Source organism: Naegleria gruberi (assembly GCF_000004985.1).
Source record: "Naegleria gruberi genomic scaffold NAEGRscaffold_39, whole genome shotgun sequence".
NCBI lineage: Eukaryota > Heterolobosea > Eutetramitea > Acrasida > Naegleriidae > Naegleria > Naegleria gruberi.
The window spans coordinates 144,198-159,776 of NW_003163288.1; the positions used below are offsets into that span (position 1 = coordinate 144,198).

Below are 15,579 nucleotides of genomic sequence, written 5' to 3' on the forward strand. Positions count from 1 at the left end.
GTACTGAATATTCAACGTATTTCCCTCCAATAGGCCACTTAAAGCGACAAGAAAAAAATCAACCCAACAGACATCCTTTTTTCATCATGTCTTCGTCGATAAACCATGATGAGAGCCAATCATTACTCTCCTCACCGCCTCCTCCCCAAACACAACAAGAAGATGATGACCAAGAATTCGACTTGCATCCAATAGAGAAGATTAAAAAACGTTCTTCCGGAACCATTTCTACAATCTTTTCCATCGTCAATACTATGGTTGTAAGTTTTTCATCATCCGAATTGTTCTTCAATACTAATTATCTATTTTCTAATTTCTTCTAATTTTCTAATGAATTAAAATTGATATCTATTTAAATAGGGTTCAACCATTCTATCACTTGCTTGGGGATTTACTCAAAGGTTTGTTTTCTTCTTTAATTTATTATTGAATATTTTATTGAATATATTTAATTATTATTATTATTCTAATTAATTGCAACAAATAGTGGTTTATACTTGGGTATAATAGTATTTATTCTCGTCGGATTTATTAGTTATTACACTTGTAATTTGGTTGTTAAACATTCATTATTTAAAGTGAGATATGATGCCAGTAGTGAAGAAAGCAATACTAATACTGAATCAATTAATAGTGAAAGTCCAAATTATAATTCAATAGGAGGAGAATCAAAGACTCAATCATTCAAGATTGGAAAAGTTTCATATACTAAAAAAACAAAGAGGCAAATCAAATCAATTTTTGATATTAAGGATTTTTCACAAGTTTGTGTTGAACATTTAGGAAAGTGGAGTGAAATTTTGTGTATTCTTACAAGTATTGTAATTTTGGTTGGAGCTTCAATTGCCTATCACATATTTATGAAAGATTGTCTTGTTAGTATTATTGATGGTATTGCAAATATTGAATATGATCAATCAGTTATTTATCCATGGGAAAATAATGGTCCTCCATGGTATTGGAATGGAATTTTTGCATCATTGATTATTGTTGTGGTTTTATATCCAATTACATTGTTTAAGAATTTGAATTTCCTTGTCAAGTTTAACTCATTTGGTATTTTCTTTGTGTTATTCTTGCTGGTTTTTATTATTTATGCATCAATTGAAGCTTTGGTTTCACCTTTTGAAATGTCAGCTAATGTTGCAAGTGTGTCAAGTTTGACCATTTCAGCATTGGGATTATTTGGAAGTAATTCAGCTACTCCTCCTGCTTCATCTTCACAGGATTCTTATAATATTGCTGATGATGTTATTAGAAAAGGAGACGAAGTTCTTGTCAATCACCTTAAATTATTCGATATTCACTTTAGTCACCTTTTGGCAATTTTGTCTTTGAGTTTCTTTATTCACAACGTTATTGGACCAATTTTGAAAAACCAAAAGTCTTTGAAACATACCCAAAGAGATACAGGTGTAGCTTTCATTGTTGCTGGTATGATTTATGCTGTTCCTGGAATTTTGGGAGCTTTTGCGTATGTTTTTTTTAAATTTATTGGATTTTTATTGACCTATTATATCACAAGTTTCCGTTTTGCCTCAATTGATCAAAACTTTTTGAATCAATTCTCATCTAAGAGTATTTATGCTAATATTTCTCGTGGTGCAGTTTTGTTCCAATTAATGTCAATTTATCCTCTCTTGTTGAGTGTTATTAGAGTTCAATTTTTCAGTTTTGTGTACAGAAATAATCCAAACAAGGAGAAGCAACAATATCCTGGAATTATTCAAGTTGGCGCTTTGAACTTTTTTGTTTGTTTGATTACCACAGCAATGGCTGCTTTTTATCCAATGGTTGGTACTGTTTTGAGATTTACAGGTGCCATTTGTGGTTTAATTTACATGTACTTGTTACCTGTTTCAATTCACTTGGTTGTGCAATACAAGAAGAAGCAACTCACCATTCTCTCAGTTCTATTCCATGTAGTATTGGTGCTATTTGGTTTATCAATTTTGGTATTACAATTTATTGATTTTGATCAATTCACACAGAAAGGCAATTAAATAAAAATAATATTATATAATCTTATTCCATCTTTGTTGGTGGTGGCAATTCAGTTGACTCTCCCTTTTGACTAGTAGGTGAAGCAAATGTAGCAGCTGGTGGAGTTTGTTGCATTTTCATATTAGGAGAAGAGAATTGAGCAAGAAGAGGCTTTCCAAATGGAGAAGGAGTGAAAGGACCACCAACTCCAAGTTTTGGAGTGCTTGCAAAAGGAGTTGGAGTGCTTGGAATAGCTTCCTTCTTTTCCTTCTTTGCTTTTTCCAAAGCTTCTTGTTCTTGTTGAAGTAATAACAATGACTTGGATTCTGTTTGGAGAGCTTTCCATTCCTTTGCAAGTTGAGTTTCAATAGCTTGGAAAATCTTAGTGAGTTGAGTATCAGATAAGGTGACACTCTTGAGTTGTTGCAAGGTGGTTTGGCAAAAGTTCTTCAAAGACATAATACTTTCCTTATATTCATCAAAGCTATGGATACACTTCTTATTTTCATCATCAATATCTTCATTATCCTTCTTTTCCTTCATCAAGAAAACTTCTTTTGGAACTGTGAGTAAGATGGAACCTAACAAGTGACTAACATATGAAATGTCCTTAATACATGTACTAACACTGATTTGGAAAGATAAGCTCTCTTGTTTGGTGAAACAAATGTATGGAATAATAAAATGTTCAAAGAGAAGAGAGTATGTTTGAACAAGCTCTGCAAGTTGAGTAGTGAGGAACCACTTAATATTACCAGACAAGAGAACTGGAATGGCATATTGTTGAATATCCTTGATAACTCTACAGCAATCAGAAATAAAAGAGTCAACAAAGTTGAATTCACGTTGAATGACAGATTTGCCAAATAATGATAATTCAGTAGTTTCACCTTCAAGGAAGAGTGTTCTGAAAACAAAGTTCAACTTGTGAAGGTTTTGAGAGTAGTAATGAGCATCACTTGGAATTTCAATATTTCTAAACTTTTCAATATCGTCATCCTTCTTTCTTTCAGTGGCAAACTTTCCAATACCTTCATTGTCATTTGGAGTTTCATATCCTGAAATATTTCTGTGCGAATTAAAGGCAGCAATCTTGGCATTTTGGTGGAATCTCAAAATGGAGAAGATGAGTAACTTTCTTTCAAGGGAGTGCTTCTTGAGTTGTTCTTGTAAAGCATCCATTTCAATTGTAATCTTTGAAGATGAGGAAGCATCAGTACTGAACAAGAGTCTTTGAATGAATGGATAAAATTCAAAAGCCAAGAACTCTGGGAGAGGAGGCAATTGATAAGGAATCTTGATTTTAAGCATGGCTTGAGCCTTATCTCCAGCATAGTATAACCTAGTGAGAGTTTCAATATATTCAACAAAATCATGTACATTGTGTACCTCCTCGAGGAATGACAAGTAAGTTGGCAAAATACCAGCAGTATTTACAGGGACAACTGGTGAATTGGATTCAGCAACATTGATAGGGGCTGTTGGAACAGGTGTAGGTACATGGGCTTCATCAGTCATTTGTTGATCTTGATCTGATGATTTAAAACTAATCTTGATGGTTGTTCCCTTAGTGTTGGTATTAACAAGAGTGGTACCTTCTTTTTGTGGCTTAACTTTGACCTTTTTCTTTGCTGATGCATTGGATTCTTCAGGTTCAGTGGCCTTTCTCTTATTCTTTTGCTTCAACATTGGCATGGATAAGAGAACTTGTTCAACGGACTCTACAGGCATATTAGGGTGTTGAGAATAAATTAATTCCAATAAATAGAAGATTTCTTGAAGGAGTGTGTTAGAAATGAATGGAGATCTACAAATGACAGCAATATCTCCCCAAGCTTCACTATCAGAAGGGATATTGTCGAAAAAGTGTCTCAATTCTTTCATTCTTCTAACATCGAAAAAGTCTTTCAAATTGATAGTGTCAGAACTATCAACTTGTTTGTTTTCACCTTGTTGATTAATTCCTTCGATGGTTTCTTCCTTCTTGACAACAGGCTTTGCCTTAGCTTTGGAGCCCTTCTTTGGTTTGGCTTTTTTGGTTGCTCCTGTTGAAGATCCCAAAGAACCACTAGAACTGGCATGTGAAAGGGAAGCTTGATTTCTGGTGCAAGTAATCTCAGTCTTGGCATCTTCTGAATGTTCAGAATAGACATAATTCAATAAATTGGCATGTACAGTTCTAATCCAAGCGTCCAACCACCAACAAAAGTAATGGCACATATCCATTTGGTGAAGTTGTTGAACTTGATTGTCGTGAAGAGCCATCAAAAGATCATATCTGAATGTACACAAATGTCTACTTCCTGTTGCAAGGAGTTGACTTCTACAATAGCCTAGAACTCTATGATATAACTTAGGGTCTTTTCCTAAAATATTGATCATGCTTGTCAATGTTTGATTTTTCTCTCTCTTCTTCTTTGGATCAATTTTATAGGTTGAAAGGAGGTCAATCTTGTAAATTTGAGGAAGGTCATACTTCTTCAGAAGAGTTGAAATGTGTTTGATAAACAAGTTTTCATCATTTACCCATACTTGTCTCTTCACTTCAATAGGGAGATTTTTAAAAATCTCATTATTACCTTGAAGTTGTTGTAAAAAGTTGACAGGAATTTCATCCATTCTCTTCAAAAGAGAGTATACAATCGGACGTAATTCCTCAAATCCAATATATGGGAAAATTTGTTCCAATAGTTCCTTTTCTTGAGTTAATTCACTTTCATTTTCAATTTTATCAAGAAGAATTTTCTTCAAATGGTTCATCAAACCAAAAAATAAATTGTTTCTTTGTACATTCAATAGATCGGTTAACTCCAAAATAGGCGGAATGCTTGGAGACACTGCATTACTAGATAATGATGAAAACTGTTTTTGAAAAGTAGTAATGGCAACCTTTGGATCACCAGAACTCAGCTTGGTAAGAATATATTCTTGCCCTTCGGCTCCTAACAGCGCTCTTGAGTGATCAGAATTTGGCGGTTGATAACCTCCTTCACCACTTCCACTCATTTTTTTTGATTAAAAAATTCTTAAAAAAATATTAAAAAATCCAAACGGTTTTTTCATCACACCAGAAAATAATACAAAACATCACTATTAAGTAAGCCTTTGCAATTAATATCAATGAGGTCTTAAAGCACAAAATAATAGAGTTACTCTTTTATCACCCTTTCCGAACGAAAGGAATTTTAATATTAATATGCACTAGAAATTAAACTCAAAGCAGATTTAATTTTACAAATTCTTATGGTAAAAAGTCACCAATAATTCCTTAAACTTATTCAGATTATTGAATTGGAATGCAATGTGATTATTACAAAAGTGTCGAGTTCTGGTGGATTCTTGAAAGCTCTCTGGGTATACAATGGTGCCCATATAGGATTGGACACTCTCTGGATTGTACTTATTCTTTGAGACTGATTCCATGGTTGCTTTGAGACAATCTTCTTGATTAGAGCTTGGAACTATCGAATCACCAACTGTTTGCAAGAAGAAAATTGTTCGATTATTGGAAAGGTTTACATTTTTTAAGAGCTCAATTGGATCGTTGTGAAATGGGGGAAAACCAAAGTGAGAAACTTTGAGAGGTGAGACGCTCTTGATAGTTTCCAATCCAAGACTTGCAATAGGATCACTGGAGACCATTGCCTTAGCTCCAAACAAAAGTGTCTGATAGACGTTACAAGGAGGTGAATCAAGGAATGCAATTTTAATTCGATTCTCTTTGGCAAATGCAATTGCTGAAGTGGCAGCTCCCTACAATTATTTCAACAATTATTTAAATAGTCTAACAAATTTCACACTTACCATTGAGCTACCAAAGAGTCCAACATTATTAGTCTCATTGAGAAATGTAAATCTTTCCAATAAATAATCAAAAGCTCCTAAAACATCCAAATGTTCAAAATTTCCAAAGCTCACAAACTTGATTGGCTCAAATAATGATGAATCACCATGATTTCTCAAATCAATTGATAATACATTATATCCTGCATGATATAAAATTCCAGCAGGTAATAAGCTATCATATTTTAATCGACAAACTCTGTATCCATGAACAACAATTGCAAACTTAGAAGTTGAATTGATGATATCCTGTTTGTATAATGTTCCAACAATATTTGCAGTTCCTATTTCAATTATTCCAACATTCATTCGAACAATTTGAAATTAAACTTACCTAATCCTTGAACCCAATCCACAGGTCGACTCTTAAATTTTACAATCTCAGTCTTTTCTGAATTAACATAGAAAGGAGCCAATTTCTCATACCATTGACTCTCTGGTTCAGTCAACGGAGGACAATCATATAACAGTGTGAAATTTTGAGGAGAATTTTCTCTGAAATATTTACAATTCTCAGGCGCAATTTCAAAAGCAACATCAAATAAATAATTACCCAAACAGAACCATCCAACCACAAACAAAGCACCAAAGAATAATAATCCAGTAATGCACAAAATGGAAAGTGTTGAGATGGCCACAATAATTTTACGTTTTCTGGTGGATGTTGTTGATGATTGTTGATGATAGTAGGTCTCCAATGTTGCAGGATCATCATGAGTGTGGTCATCCTCTAACTTATCAAAGGATGAATATGAATGATGATGAGGTCGAGTAACAAGTGAGCTTCCTGACATTTTTTATTTGATGTGACATTTCCAGTATTCGTTCGTCCGGATAACACAATGAGAGCATTTTATCTCTAAACACAAATAAAAAATTAATTACACAAATTTTTTGTGAATATTTGTGCTGAATTGTGTTAAAATATTTTCACAAATTTGTGTTTGAGTTTGTGAAGACAGGCCATTTTATCTTGCACAAATACATATTTTTATTAAAATTATTCCAACTAATGTCTATCTCAATAGAAGGTATAAGTTGAAATCAGAAAGAATTTCTACAATATGTTGATTCGAATGTAATGTATCCTAATTTAATTAGTGATGATGGAGTTGGTTCTGGTGGTGCGGAATCAATGAAAGCATGCTCCAAAAACAAACTGTTTTGTTCCAAATATTTAATTATTCCATCTGTTACTGCTTTCCCTCTTTATTTCACTTGAATCTTGGGTTGTTGGTGGTGTTGGTGTTGGTTTATCTGATGAAGGTGTTCTTCTTACATTTTTTAATATTTAATTAATAAAAAATGTATTAAACTTCTCCTTCATCAAACGGGAGAAGAAATCAGCAACCATTAGAACCCGATTCATGTCCAATTCTTGCAACAACAATATTGATATCGGATCACATATTTCAAGATCAACGACGAATGAACTTTTACTACTAGATTCAAAGAAAACAACCTAAGATTCAAGACCACAATAATTTATTATTTTAATAAAATACTTTTGTGTTTTCACAAATATTTGTGCAAGATAAAATGGTCTGTCTACACAAACACAAATCACAAATTTTTAAATCTGTGTAATTAATTTTTATTTGTGTTTAGAGATAAAATGCTCTCAATAAGAATCTTTTTCAATAATTATAATAAAAGTGTTAATTCTCGATTGTGGCATAGTTTTTTGTAAATTCTGATATTTAACAACTAAATAAAAATGCAACAACTTGACGAAGGAATTGACGAAGAAATCAACAGCAATTATCAACAAACAGAAATATCCAACTCGGAATTGAATGAAAATTCCAATTCACCACAATTATCTATCAAGATTATCACATTCGGAGTATTGCATGGTAAAATTCCAAAGAATAGTTATGATGTCTTGTACAATTTACAAGAACTTCCAAATCCTCTGACTGCACAAGCTAGAAAGAAGATGACTGGACTTTCAAAAGAGTTGAGAGAGGATTTCATTTCCAATACAATGGTTAAATCTCATTTTGAAACATCGTATAGAGAAATTGTTGGAAAGTTGAATGAAAAATTAAAAGAATTGAGAAATATTGCTGTAGAATTGGAGGATAAACCAGAGGAAGAGAAGGAAACCAAAGAAGATGAGGAAGAAAGTGAAGAAAATGAGGAAGACGAAGATGATGAGGAAGAAATTGAAGATGAAGACGAAGAAGAAGATGAAGAGGATGATGAGGAAGAAGATACTGATGAAAATACCTTTGTTATTGCTGTATGTTGTCACAAGGGAAAGCACAGATCTGTTTCATTTGCAGAAATTCTCAAAGAAAAGCTCACCTCAGATTCAACACTTCGTTCCTCAATTAGTTCCCTAAATGTTGTCCACAGGGATGTTCATAAGAAGGGTGCTTCCAACAATAACTCACGAGGCTCCCACAAGAGCAAATTCTTCAATGACTACTAACCAATCTCATTCAAACTTTACAATAATATATTCCAATTTAAATAATCTTTACAATTTTCCAATAGGAAAAAATGTCTCAAAGTCAACAATGGCTTCGTAAAATTCTCTACTATATGCTCCATCTGATATTCGGAGGCAATCAAGCCTACACATTCAAGCCAGGAGATTCTGTTCTTGTGATTGAAATTGGAAAGGATTTCGTCAAGTATTTTAAATTGACAAAACCAGAAGAACATGTGACGAATGGAAAATCAATAACAAATGGAAAACAACTTGAAAATTATCAAAAACAATCTAATTATGGAGGAACCTTTTTGAATGTAAAGAGTTTGATGCCACCTTCTTCATCTTCCGATCATTCCATTCAAATTATTTGAATTATTAATAATATGAAAAAAGGCTTTTTTGTTGAAATTTGATGATAGAATAATCCAATAAGAGATAGAAAAATTGATAATATTATCACCCCAATGATGCTAATGATAATAAGAATTATTAAAGTATCAAATAACAATTAAATTTATTTAATTATTAAAATTATATTAAAAAAATGTCTTTTGATCGTTGGATTCGTACAGGATCAATCACTTCAACAAATTTACCAACTCAACCTCACTTTGGATTGGATAATCCAAGAATTTCCTTGGGTTTGGAAAAGGACCTTCCAGAAATTACAAACAAGATTTTCGATCGATTATTAAATTATCACGTCTGTGCTGAGAATCAAGTCAATGAATTACTTCAACAATTTGAATATAATAAGGTATTGGAAAAATCAGAAAAATCTCTGAATGAAGTGGACAAACATGTTGAGCAATCCACACAAAAGATTGTACAATCAATTGCTACTTTTGATGAAATTAATCCCGAAATTCAGAAAACTATTTCAGTCTCTCTGGCCTATGCACAAGATTGGATGAATAAGAAGACGAAGAGTCAACAACCTCAGAAACCATCCTATCCAATTCATTCCCAATCATCTCTTCCTCCAACTGTTAATACTACAACACAACAATCAACAACAACTCCAACTACTTCATCATCATCAACAACAACCCCTGTACAGCAAACAACTCCTTCCAATGAAGATCAATCTACAACAACAGCTTCCTCGGATAATAATTAAATAAATTATCATGATCCAATATATTAATACATTAATAATATTGAATTAATAATACAAACTTGGAACATGAACATTTCAAAACATAAAAAAATGGGAAACAAGTCGTCATTGGCTAAACGTGAAGGAGAACATGATTTGGATTTTTGTGAAAAATTGCAAGTAAAGAAACAAGATTCACTATCAAATGTTGATGAAGATGATGAGGATGAAGAAAAGAAAATTGAAAAATTGGATCCGATCTTGTCATCGTTAAATTATGATGTCATTTCTGAAGTTATTAGCTTTTTGGATGTAAAAAATCAACTTTTGGTGTGTTCTAGCTCGAAAGCATTGTTTAATGAATTTATTGGAACGGATTCGTATAACAAGTATTTCTATTCATGTGCTACGAAACATGCAATACCATCAATTAATGACATGTCACTGCTAGATCACTTATTTAAAACAGCTAAGAGGGAATTTAAATCGTCACTCAATGAGGAGGAAATAATTGTTAAATTTAATAGAATATGGAGGAAACTGTTGAATATTTTGATTGAAACTCAATCATTTAAATTTAATTCATCACTTCCCAACATTGCATGCGAGGAGGATAGCCATTTATTAAGCTACCAAGGACAATCATTTGGAAATTTCACCTTCTCAATGGAAGCTCCATCAAACCTTAGCGAATTGTACGATAGTTCACAAAGTTTCTCTTCAGAAGAGCACCAGTTCCTTTTTAATTTTGAAATTGTAACAAAAGATCAAACCAGAAATATTTCTATTGGAATGGGTGACAAGGAAGTGAAGGATTTGAATTGTTCATCTCGATTTCTTGGATTTCCAGACAATTCTCTATCCTATTCAAGTGATGGCTCAATAAGATTTAAAATAGTCGAGTCACTTAGGTATGAAATATCGCTGCTTCCCTATAAACCAGGTGATCTAATTTCCATGCATGTCAAATCAAAACCCTACACAAAAGGCAAAGAGGTCTTTTACTCTTATCAAGTGAATTTCTTCTGTAATGGACATTTTCTTCCTTACCTTGAAGGAGAGGAACAAAAACCATGCCCTCAATTTGATTGTCTGTGTCCTTTGTATCCTTCCTTTACATTGCATTCACCTGGTGATTCTGTGAGGATGCTCTTCTCTAGGTCTTCACATAACAATCCTGCTGTTCATCACAAAAAGGCATTGGAACGTATTTTTGCCTTCATGTTGGAATATAATTTGTTAAGTTAAAAGATATATATCAAGTGTAGTAATAAATAGTATTTACACTGATATAATCAAACACCAACTCGGTACAACAGTCTGGTCTTCGGAATGGCTTTCAATGTTATTATCTTTGTATTTTGCAGTAGGCATCAAACTTCTGGGAAGCAAAAAAAAATATTAAAAATTTAATTTTTTCAAATAAATAAAAAATGTCTTGGAGAGGAAAGGTATCAAAGAACATTCATCAAGTCGTGTTTTACTTTTGCAACAAGAATACCCAAAGCAAGGGTGTTAGAGATTTTTTAACAACAAATTATAGTGATATTAAAGCTTTGAACCCATCTACTGGTTTGCTCATCAGAGAAACTCCCGATGCCGAACCATTCATGATGATCGAACGTCATTATGGTGCCAGAGAAAAGAAGGATTTGAAGGATTTATCACAAAACGATATTGAAAATATTTTAAAGGAAGTGACGTTGGAAGCTGAAAAGCCAAAGGACACTAGACCTGTACATGAAAAGATTGCTGATGTTGTTACTGAAGAATTTGTTCGTTTCCATCCAGAAATGCCATACAGATTGTAAATTGAAAATAAAGATAAGCCATAGCGTGGGCCTTTTTTAATGTATTTAATTGATTCAATGAATTTCCGATTTAAACACAAGAAAAACATGCCAATTTTTAAAATTATTAGTATGAATGCTTTTTTCGTATTATGCTCTTTTTGTTTAGTTTATTTGGGTTTTGGTCATTGTTTACTTGACCATACCCTTGATAATTGAATAATGTTAAATAGATAGGGGTAATTATTATATATGGGAAAGAGAAGATTTGGAATTATTGTTTACTGTAGAAATGATTAATGGTTACATTAAATTGAATTTTTAAAAAACTTACCTCTTGTTGTGGAGCAGACTGTGAACTTTCAGACTGTTGTGCCTTATCTTCCTTCCACATAAACTTTAAAGATTTTCCGTCCATATCAGTTCCTTGTTGGGTTGCCTTAGTGGCATCAGCTCTAGTGGAATACTTTACAAGACAGGCGCCATCAGTGAGTACATCAACTTTGTCAACTGAACCAAACTTGGAAAAGTGGGATTGAATAGATTCTGGATTCATCTTGTCCTCTGGTAAACCAGTAACATAGAGAGTTGAGGTTCTATTATCCTTAGAAAGAGTTCTTCCTGCAAAAGCTCCTCCTCTACCTCTTCCTCTGGCATAACCTCCTCTACCTCTGTAGGAACCAAAGTTTGGACTCTTTGTTGTTGATTCTGAACCTTCAGTGATTTGCTTGAGATCATCATCAAGGCTCTTTTCTTTCAATTCTTCTTGCTTCTTCTTGAAGAATTCTAATTGTTGTTGTTGCTTTGGTTTGGAAGCTTCAGAAACCTTTCCAATGATTGTCTTTTGAGTTTGCAAAGAGGATTCAATAGTTTCAGACAAACTCTTCATAATTGTAGCAAGTTCCTTTCTCTTTTCACTACCTTCTGGTAAACTTTCCAATTTCTTTTCCAAACTTTGATACATGGAAAGTTGTTGTGTGAGAATGTCTTCATTCTTCTTGGTAATTTCACTAGTTTTTTGGAGAGTAACAGTCTTTTGTACAACTTCTTCAGCAACATTGTCTGAAGAGTGGTCAACCTTCATTTCACTTGCAACTCTCTTAGACCAAGCAGCTTGAATGAATCTATTTCCTAGAATGGCATCTGGTGTCTGCAATGCATTTTGAGCATCTTCCTTATTTTCAAATTGAACAAATGCCATGTGATTGTGTGATTTGACCATGATATTGACAATTGGACCAAACTTCTTGAAATAATAGAAAATCTTGTGCAAACGATTCAACTCTGGTGGAATTCCTGTCAACATTATAGTATTAGTAGATGGCAATCTAGCAGCTGTTGGATCTGACAAAATATCCTTATTCAAAACAAGAATATTATTTCCATAACTATCCTTGATAATTTCTCCTTCAATTCTCTTATTTTCCTTTCTCTTATCATTCTTATCGTACTTGCTATCCCTCTCATATTTGGAATCCTTTCTATCATTCTTATCATATTTGCTATCTCTATCGTTATATTTCGAATCCCTATCATATTTACTGTCTCTATCATATTTTGAATCCTTTCGTTTGTCTCTAGTGTCTCTTCTTTCGTTATCGTAATCATCCTTTGATTTGGATTTTTCATAACCTTTAGTTTGTCTATCCTGTTGTTTGTTATTTGGTGTTGGTTTAGTCTTTTTTGTATCCCTAGAGTATTCTTGATCGGTTTCATCTTTTCTTTTCCTTTTCGTTGAGTCGTTTTGTTGTGTTGAAGATGAAGAGGATGAAGAAGCAGCTGTAGAAGAAGTTGATGTTGTTGTTGTTGATGGAGGAGTTGTTGATTTTGGTTTCTCTTTAAATAATCCTCTATCCAAAGCAGACATAAATTCTGATACAAAACTAGTAACTTGATCACCTAAAAATTCGTTCAATTGATCCTTCAATGTTCCTCCAATAGTTTCCTTGTCTGTGTCTCTCAACAAGGCCAACACATAGTCAGCAAGCAGAGTCGGATCAGCAGGACACTTGTCTCTCAAATGATCAATGAGCCATTGTTTAAGTTCTTGTTCTGCTGAAGCATCAAAAAGGGACGACATGTTTTAAATAATTCACGAGTATAAAGAAGCGTGCAATTGAATATTTTTTTGAAATGAAAAATTCTTTTTTTAATTTTGAGTTTTGTGGTTGAACAGGCATTGAAGATTGTTATTCGGTATTTGAAGATTAAGCAATGATTCAATTAATATTAGTGCAAAATGTTGAAAGAGGTGTGATGGATAAAATGATTTGTATAAACGAATCCAAACTATCCTCAACTAAAATCAAACTGTTAATGTTCACGAAAAGGAATTGGCTCATGAAACAATTGTCGTCAAGAAAAAATAAGCAAAATAGTCTTTGCAATGTCGGCACACGTTATTCCGCAATAAAATTGACAATAACTTTGATTAATATTGTTTAGATTTTGTTGTTGTGTGAAAAGAGGAATAATATCTTTTGGTCATCACGGATTTCTAATCGATATGAATAATGATTTGTGTTAATCGCTGACTAATACTAGATTTAAAAGGTACTGATGATGATTATTCCATTCCTTGTTGTCCTTCATGAAAATGTTATTTGTGTGTGATAAAGAGCCATGTTTATTGGTTTTATTTTTTATTTCTCTGCTCTGGTTCTGTGGGCTGCGTACTCATTGTAAAAAACTCATGGTCAAGACAACCTGAAAATATTTAAAAAATTTGTTGAAAAAAATACACTAAAATGTAAGTTGCTATTTTATCCCTCAAATCTCACTTAAACTTTCTGTCTTTGCCATTCATCCAACAATAAAAGATGACTCGTGCTTCAATTTTGAACGACGCCCTTACCACTCTCAGAAACGCCGAAAAGGACGGTAAGAGACAAGTCTTGCTCAGACCAGCCTCAAAGACTATTACCAAATTCTTGGAAGTCATGCAAAAGCACGGTTACATTGGTGAATTCGAAGAAGTCGATGACCATAGATCTGGAAAGATTGTTGTTGAATTGACTGGTAGAATCAACAAGTGTGGTATCATCTCCCCAAGATACGACGTTAATGTTGAAGAAATTGAAAAGTGGGTTACTAACTTGCTCCCATCTAGACAATTCGGTTATGTTGTTTTGACCACCTCAAAGGGTATCATGGATCACGAAGAAGCCAGACAAAAGCACACTGGTGGTAAGGTTCTCGGATTCTTCTATTAAATAAATTATAAAATTATCTTAAAATTATCTCAAATTTCATTGTTTACTTTTATTAATACATTATTCACTTTTAACATCCAACTTCCATTGATGATGTAATCTTTATAATTGGTTCTTGTCTTGTAATAGAATGTGTCTCTTTTGACGTGTCTTATACGTGGAAACAACTTTAAAAAATGGATCAACATGATAAGCTTCTCAAGGAAGCAAAGAATCTCATCCAACAAATTAATAGACAATTGGATGATTTGGAAAATCAGTACTCAAATTCTGTTTCTCATCAAATACATAACAGTAATACACGAACATACAAGAGGAGAGTATCGAATGGTGAAAAGCTTTCCTATGAGGAGAGTTTGGAAGGAGGTTATTCATACAATTCGGACGCCTCTCGTGATCGTCACTCAATCAATCTAACAAAGGAATCTCTTTTTGAGAATGTTAAAACACTCTCCAGCTATGAAAAAACTTTAAAGAATTACTTTTCGGACATGCCAAGAGGAAAGCAAAAAGACAAGTGGCAAATTCAAATAACAACACTTTCTCATGATGTACAAAATATTACAAACACAATGAACAAGCTTAATAGAAAACATACAAATTTTGAAAATGAAAGAAAACTACTTGAATTGGATGGTGAAGATGAACGAAGATCATTCAATAATAATGATAATGAATTGGAAAGTGCTCTCACAGAATATGGAGTTCAAGGAAAATCAATGGACAATTCAATTAGATTAATCGAGCAAATGAAACAAGTGGGAATTGACTCTTTAGGAATGTTATCGGACCAAAGGTCAACTTTGAAAATAATTCATGAAAAACTCATTGGGATGGGATCAACATTAGGAATTTCTCAATCTACAATGAGATCTATTGAAAGAAGATATGTAAGAGACAAGTACATTATCATGGCTGGAATGATTTTTATAACTTTACTCTTGATATTTGTCTATTACTATTTTAAAAAGTAGTTCATTTATTTGTCGATTTTTGAGCTCCTTTTTTAAGACTTTCAATAATTTTCATGTTATTAGCTGATGCATGAATTGTAAATAAAATCATGTGATGAAATATCCAGATACTTACGATTTTTGGCGAGAGATTGTATTGTTAGGGCGCATACTTTCTTTAAATTTTCATTCTTTGATATATTGATTGTGTGAAGGAGCATTTCAAGTCCTTTCATCTTTCCAACCTTGGTACTTG

General features: G+C 33.1%; 10 protein-coding genes across 10 annotated transcripts; 8 read left to right on the plus strand and 2 right to left on the minus strand.

Annotated features, from left to right (window-relative positions):
* Positions 1-86: 86 nt before the first annotated feature.
* NAEGRDRAFT_80582 (uncharacterized protein) lies at positions 87-2,636 on the plus strand (the record flags this gene model as incomplete). Its single annotated transcript, XM_002674496.1, has 4 exons — positions 87-260; positions 361-401; positions 488-1,474; positions 1,526-2,636. The coding sequence occupies 4 exons, from the start codon at positions 87-89 to the stop codon at positions 2,001-2,003; spliced, it is 1,680 nt and encodes a 559-aa protein (XP_002674542.1). The 3' UTR covers positions 2,004-2,636.
* A 2,578-nt stretch (positions 2,637-5,214) lies between these two features.
* NAEGRDRAFT_50855 (uncharacterized protein) lies at positions 5,215-6,620 on the minus strand (the record flags this gene model as incomplete). The annotated part of the gene is made up of 3 exons (XM_002674582.1): positions 5,215-5,736; positions 5,788-5,969; positions 6,161-6,620. The coding sequence occupies 3 exons, from the start codon at positions 6,618-6,620 to the stop codon at positions 5,215-5,217; spliced, it is 1,164 nt and encodes a 387-aa protein (XP_002674628.1).
* Positions 6,621-7,543: 923 nt separating this feature from the next.
* NAEGRDRAFT_70261 (uncharacterized protein) lies at positions 7,544-8,263 on the plus strand (the record flags this gene model as incomplete). Its single annotated transcript, XM_002674497.1, has 1 exon — positions 7,544-8,263. One exon carries the CDS (start codon positions 7,544-7,546, stop codon positions 8,261-8,263), a length of 720 nt encoding a protein of 239 aa, XP_002674543.1.
* Positions 8,264-8,334: 71 nt separating this feature from the next.
* Positions 8,335-8,640, plus strand: NAEGRDRAFT_70262 (uncharacterized protein; the record flags this gene model as incomplete). The annotated part of the gene is made up of 1 exon (XM_002674498.1): positions 8,335-8,640. The coding sequence occupies one exon, from the start codon at positions 8,335-8,337 to the stop codon at positions 8,638-8,640; it is 306 nt and encodes a 101-aa protein (XP_002674544.1).
* A 173-nt stretch (positions 8,641-8,813) lies between these two features.
* Positions 8,814-9,422, plus strand: NAEGRDRAFT_58708 (uncharacterized protein; the record flags this gene model as incomplete). Its single annotated transcript, XM_002674499.1, has 1 exon — positions 8,814-9,422. The coding sequence occupies one exon, from the start codon at positions 8,814-8,816 to the stop codon at positions 9,387-9,389; it is 576 nt and encodes a 191-aa protein (XP_002674545.1). The 3' UTR covers positions 9,390-9,422.
* Positions 9,423-9,479: 57 nt separating this feature from the next.
* NAEGRDRAFT_70264 (uncharacterized protein) lies at positions 9,480-10,616 on the plus strand (the record flags this gene model as incomplete). The annotated part of the gene is made up of 1 exon (XM_002674500.1): positions 9,480-10,616. One exon carries the CDS (start codon positions 9,480-9,482, stop codon positions 10,614-10,616), a length of 1,137 nt encoding a protein of 378 aa, XP_002674546.1.
* A 185-nt stretch (positions 10,617-10,801) lies between these two features.
* Positions 10,802-11,179, plus strand: NAEGRDRAFT_70265 (uncharacterized protein; the record flags this gene model as incomplete). The annotated part of the gene is made up of 1 exon (XM_002674501.1): positions 10,802-11,179. The coding sequence occupies one exon, from the start codon at positions 10,802-10,804 to the stop codon at positions 11,177-11,179; it is 378 nt and encodes a 125-aa protein (XP_002674547.1).
* A 253-nt stretch (positions 11,180-11,432) lies between these two features.
* Positions 11,433-13,238, minus strand: NAEGRDRAFT_70266 (uncharacterized protein; the record flags this gene model as incomplete). Its single annotated transcript, XM_002674583.1, has 1 exon — positions 11,433-13,238. One exon carries the CDS (start codon positions 13,236-13,238, stop codon positions 11,433-11,435), a length of 1,806 nt encoding a protein of 601 aa, XP_002674629.1.
* Positions 13,239-13,971: 733 nt separating this feature from the next.
* Positions 13,972-14,398, plus strand: NAEGRDRAFT_80585 (uncharacterized protein). The gene has a single exon (XM_002674502.1). It carries the CDS (start codon positions 13,978-13,980, stop codon positions 14,368-14,370), a length of 393 nt encoding a protein of 130 aa, XP_002674548.1. The 5' UTR covers positions 13,972-13,977; the 3' UTR covers positions 14,371-14,398.
* Positions 14,399-14,546: 148 nt separating this feature from the next.
* Positions 14,547-15,344, plus strand: NAEGRDRAFT_70268 (uncharacterized protein; the record flags this gene model as incomplete). Its single annotated transcript, XM_002674503.1, has 1 exon — positions 14,547-15,344. The coding sequence occupies one exon, from the start codon at positions 14,547-14,549 to the stop codon at positions 15,342-15,344; it is 798 nt and encodes a 265-aa protein (XP_002674549.1).
* Positions 15,345-15,579: the final 235 nt, after the last annotated feature.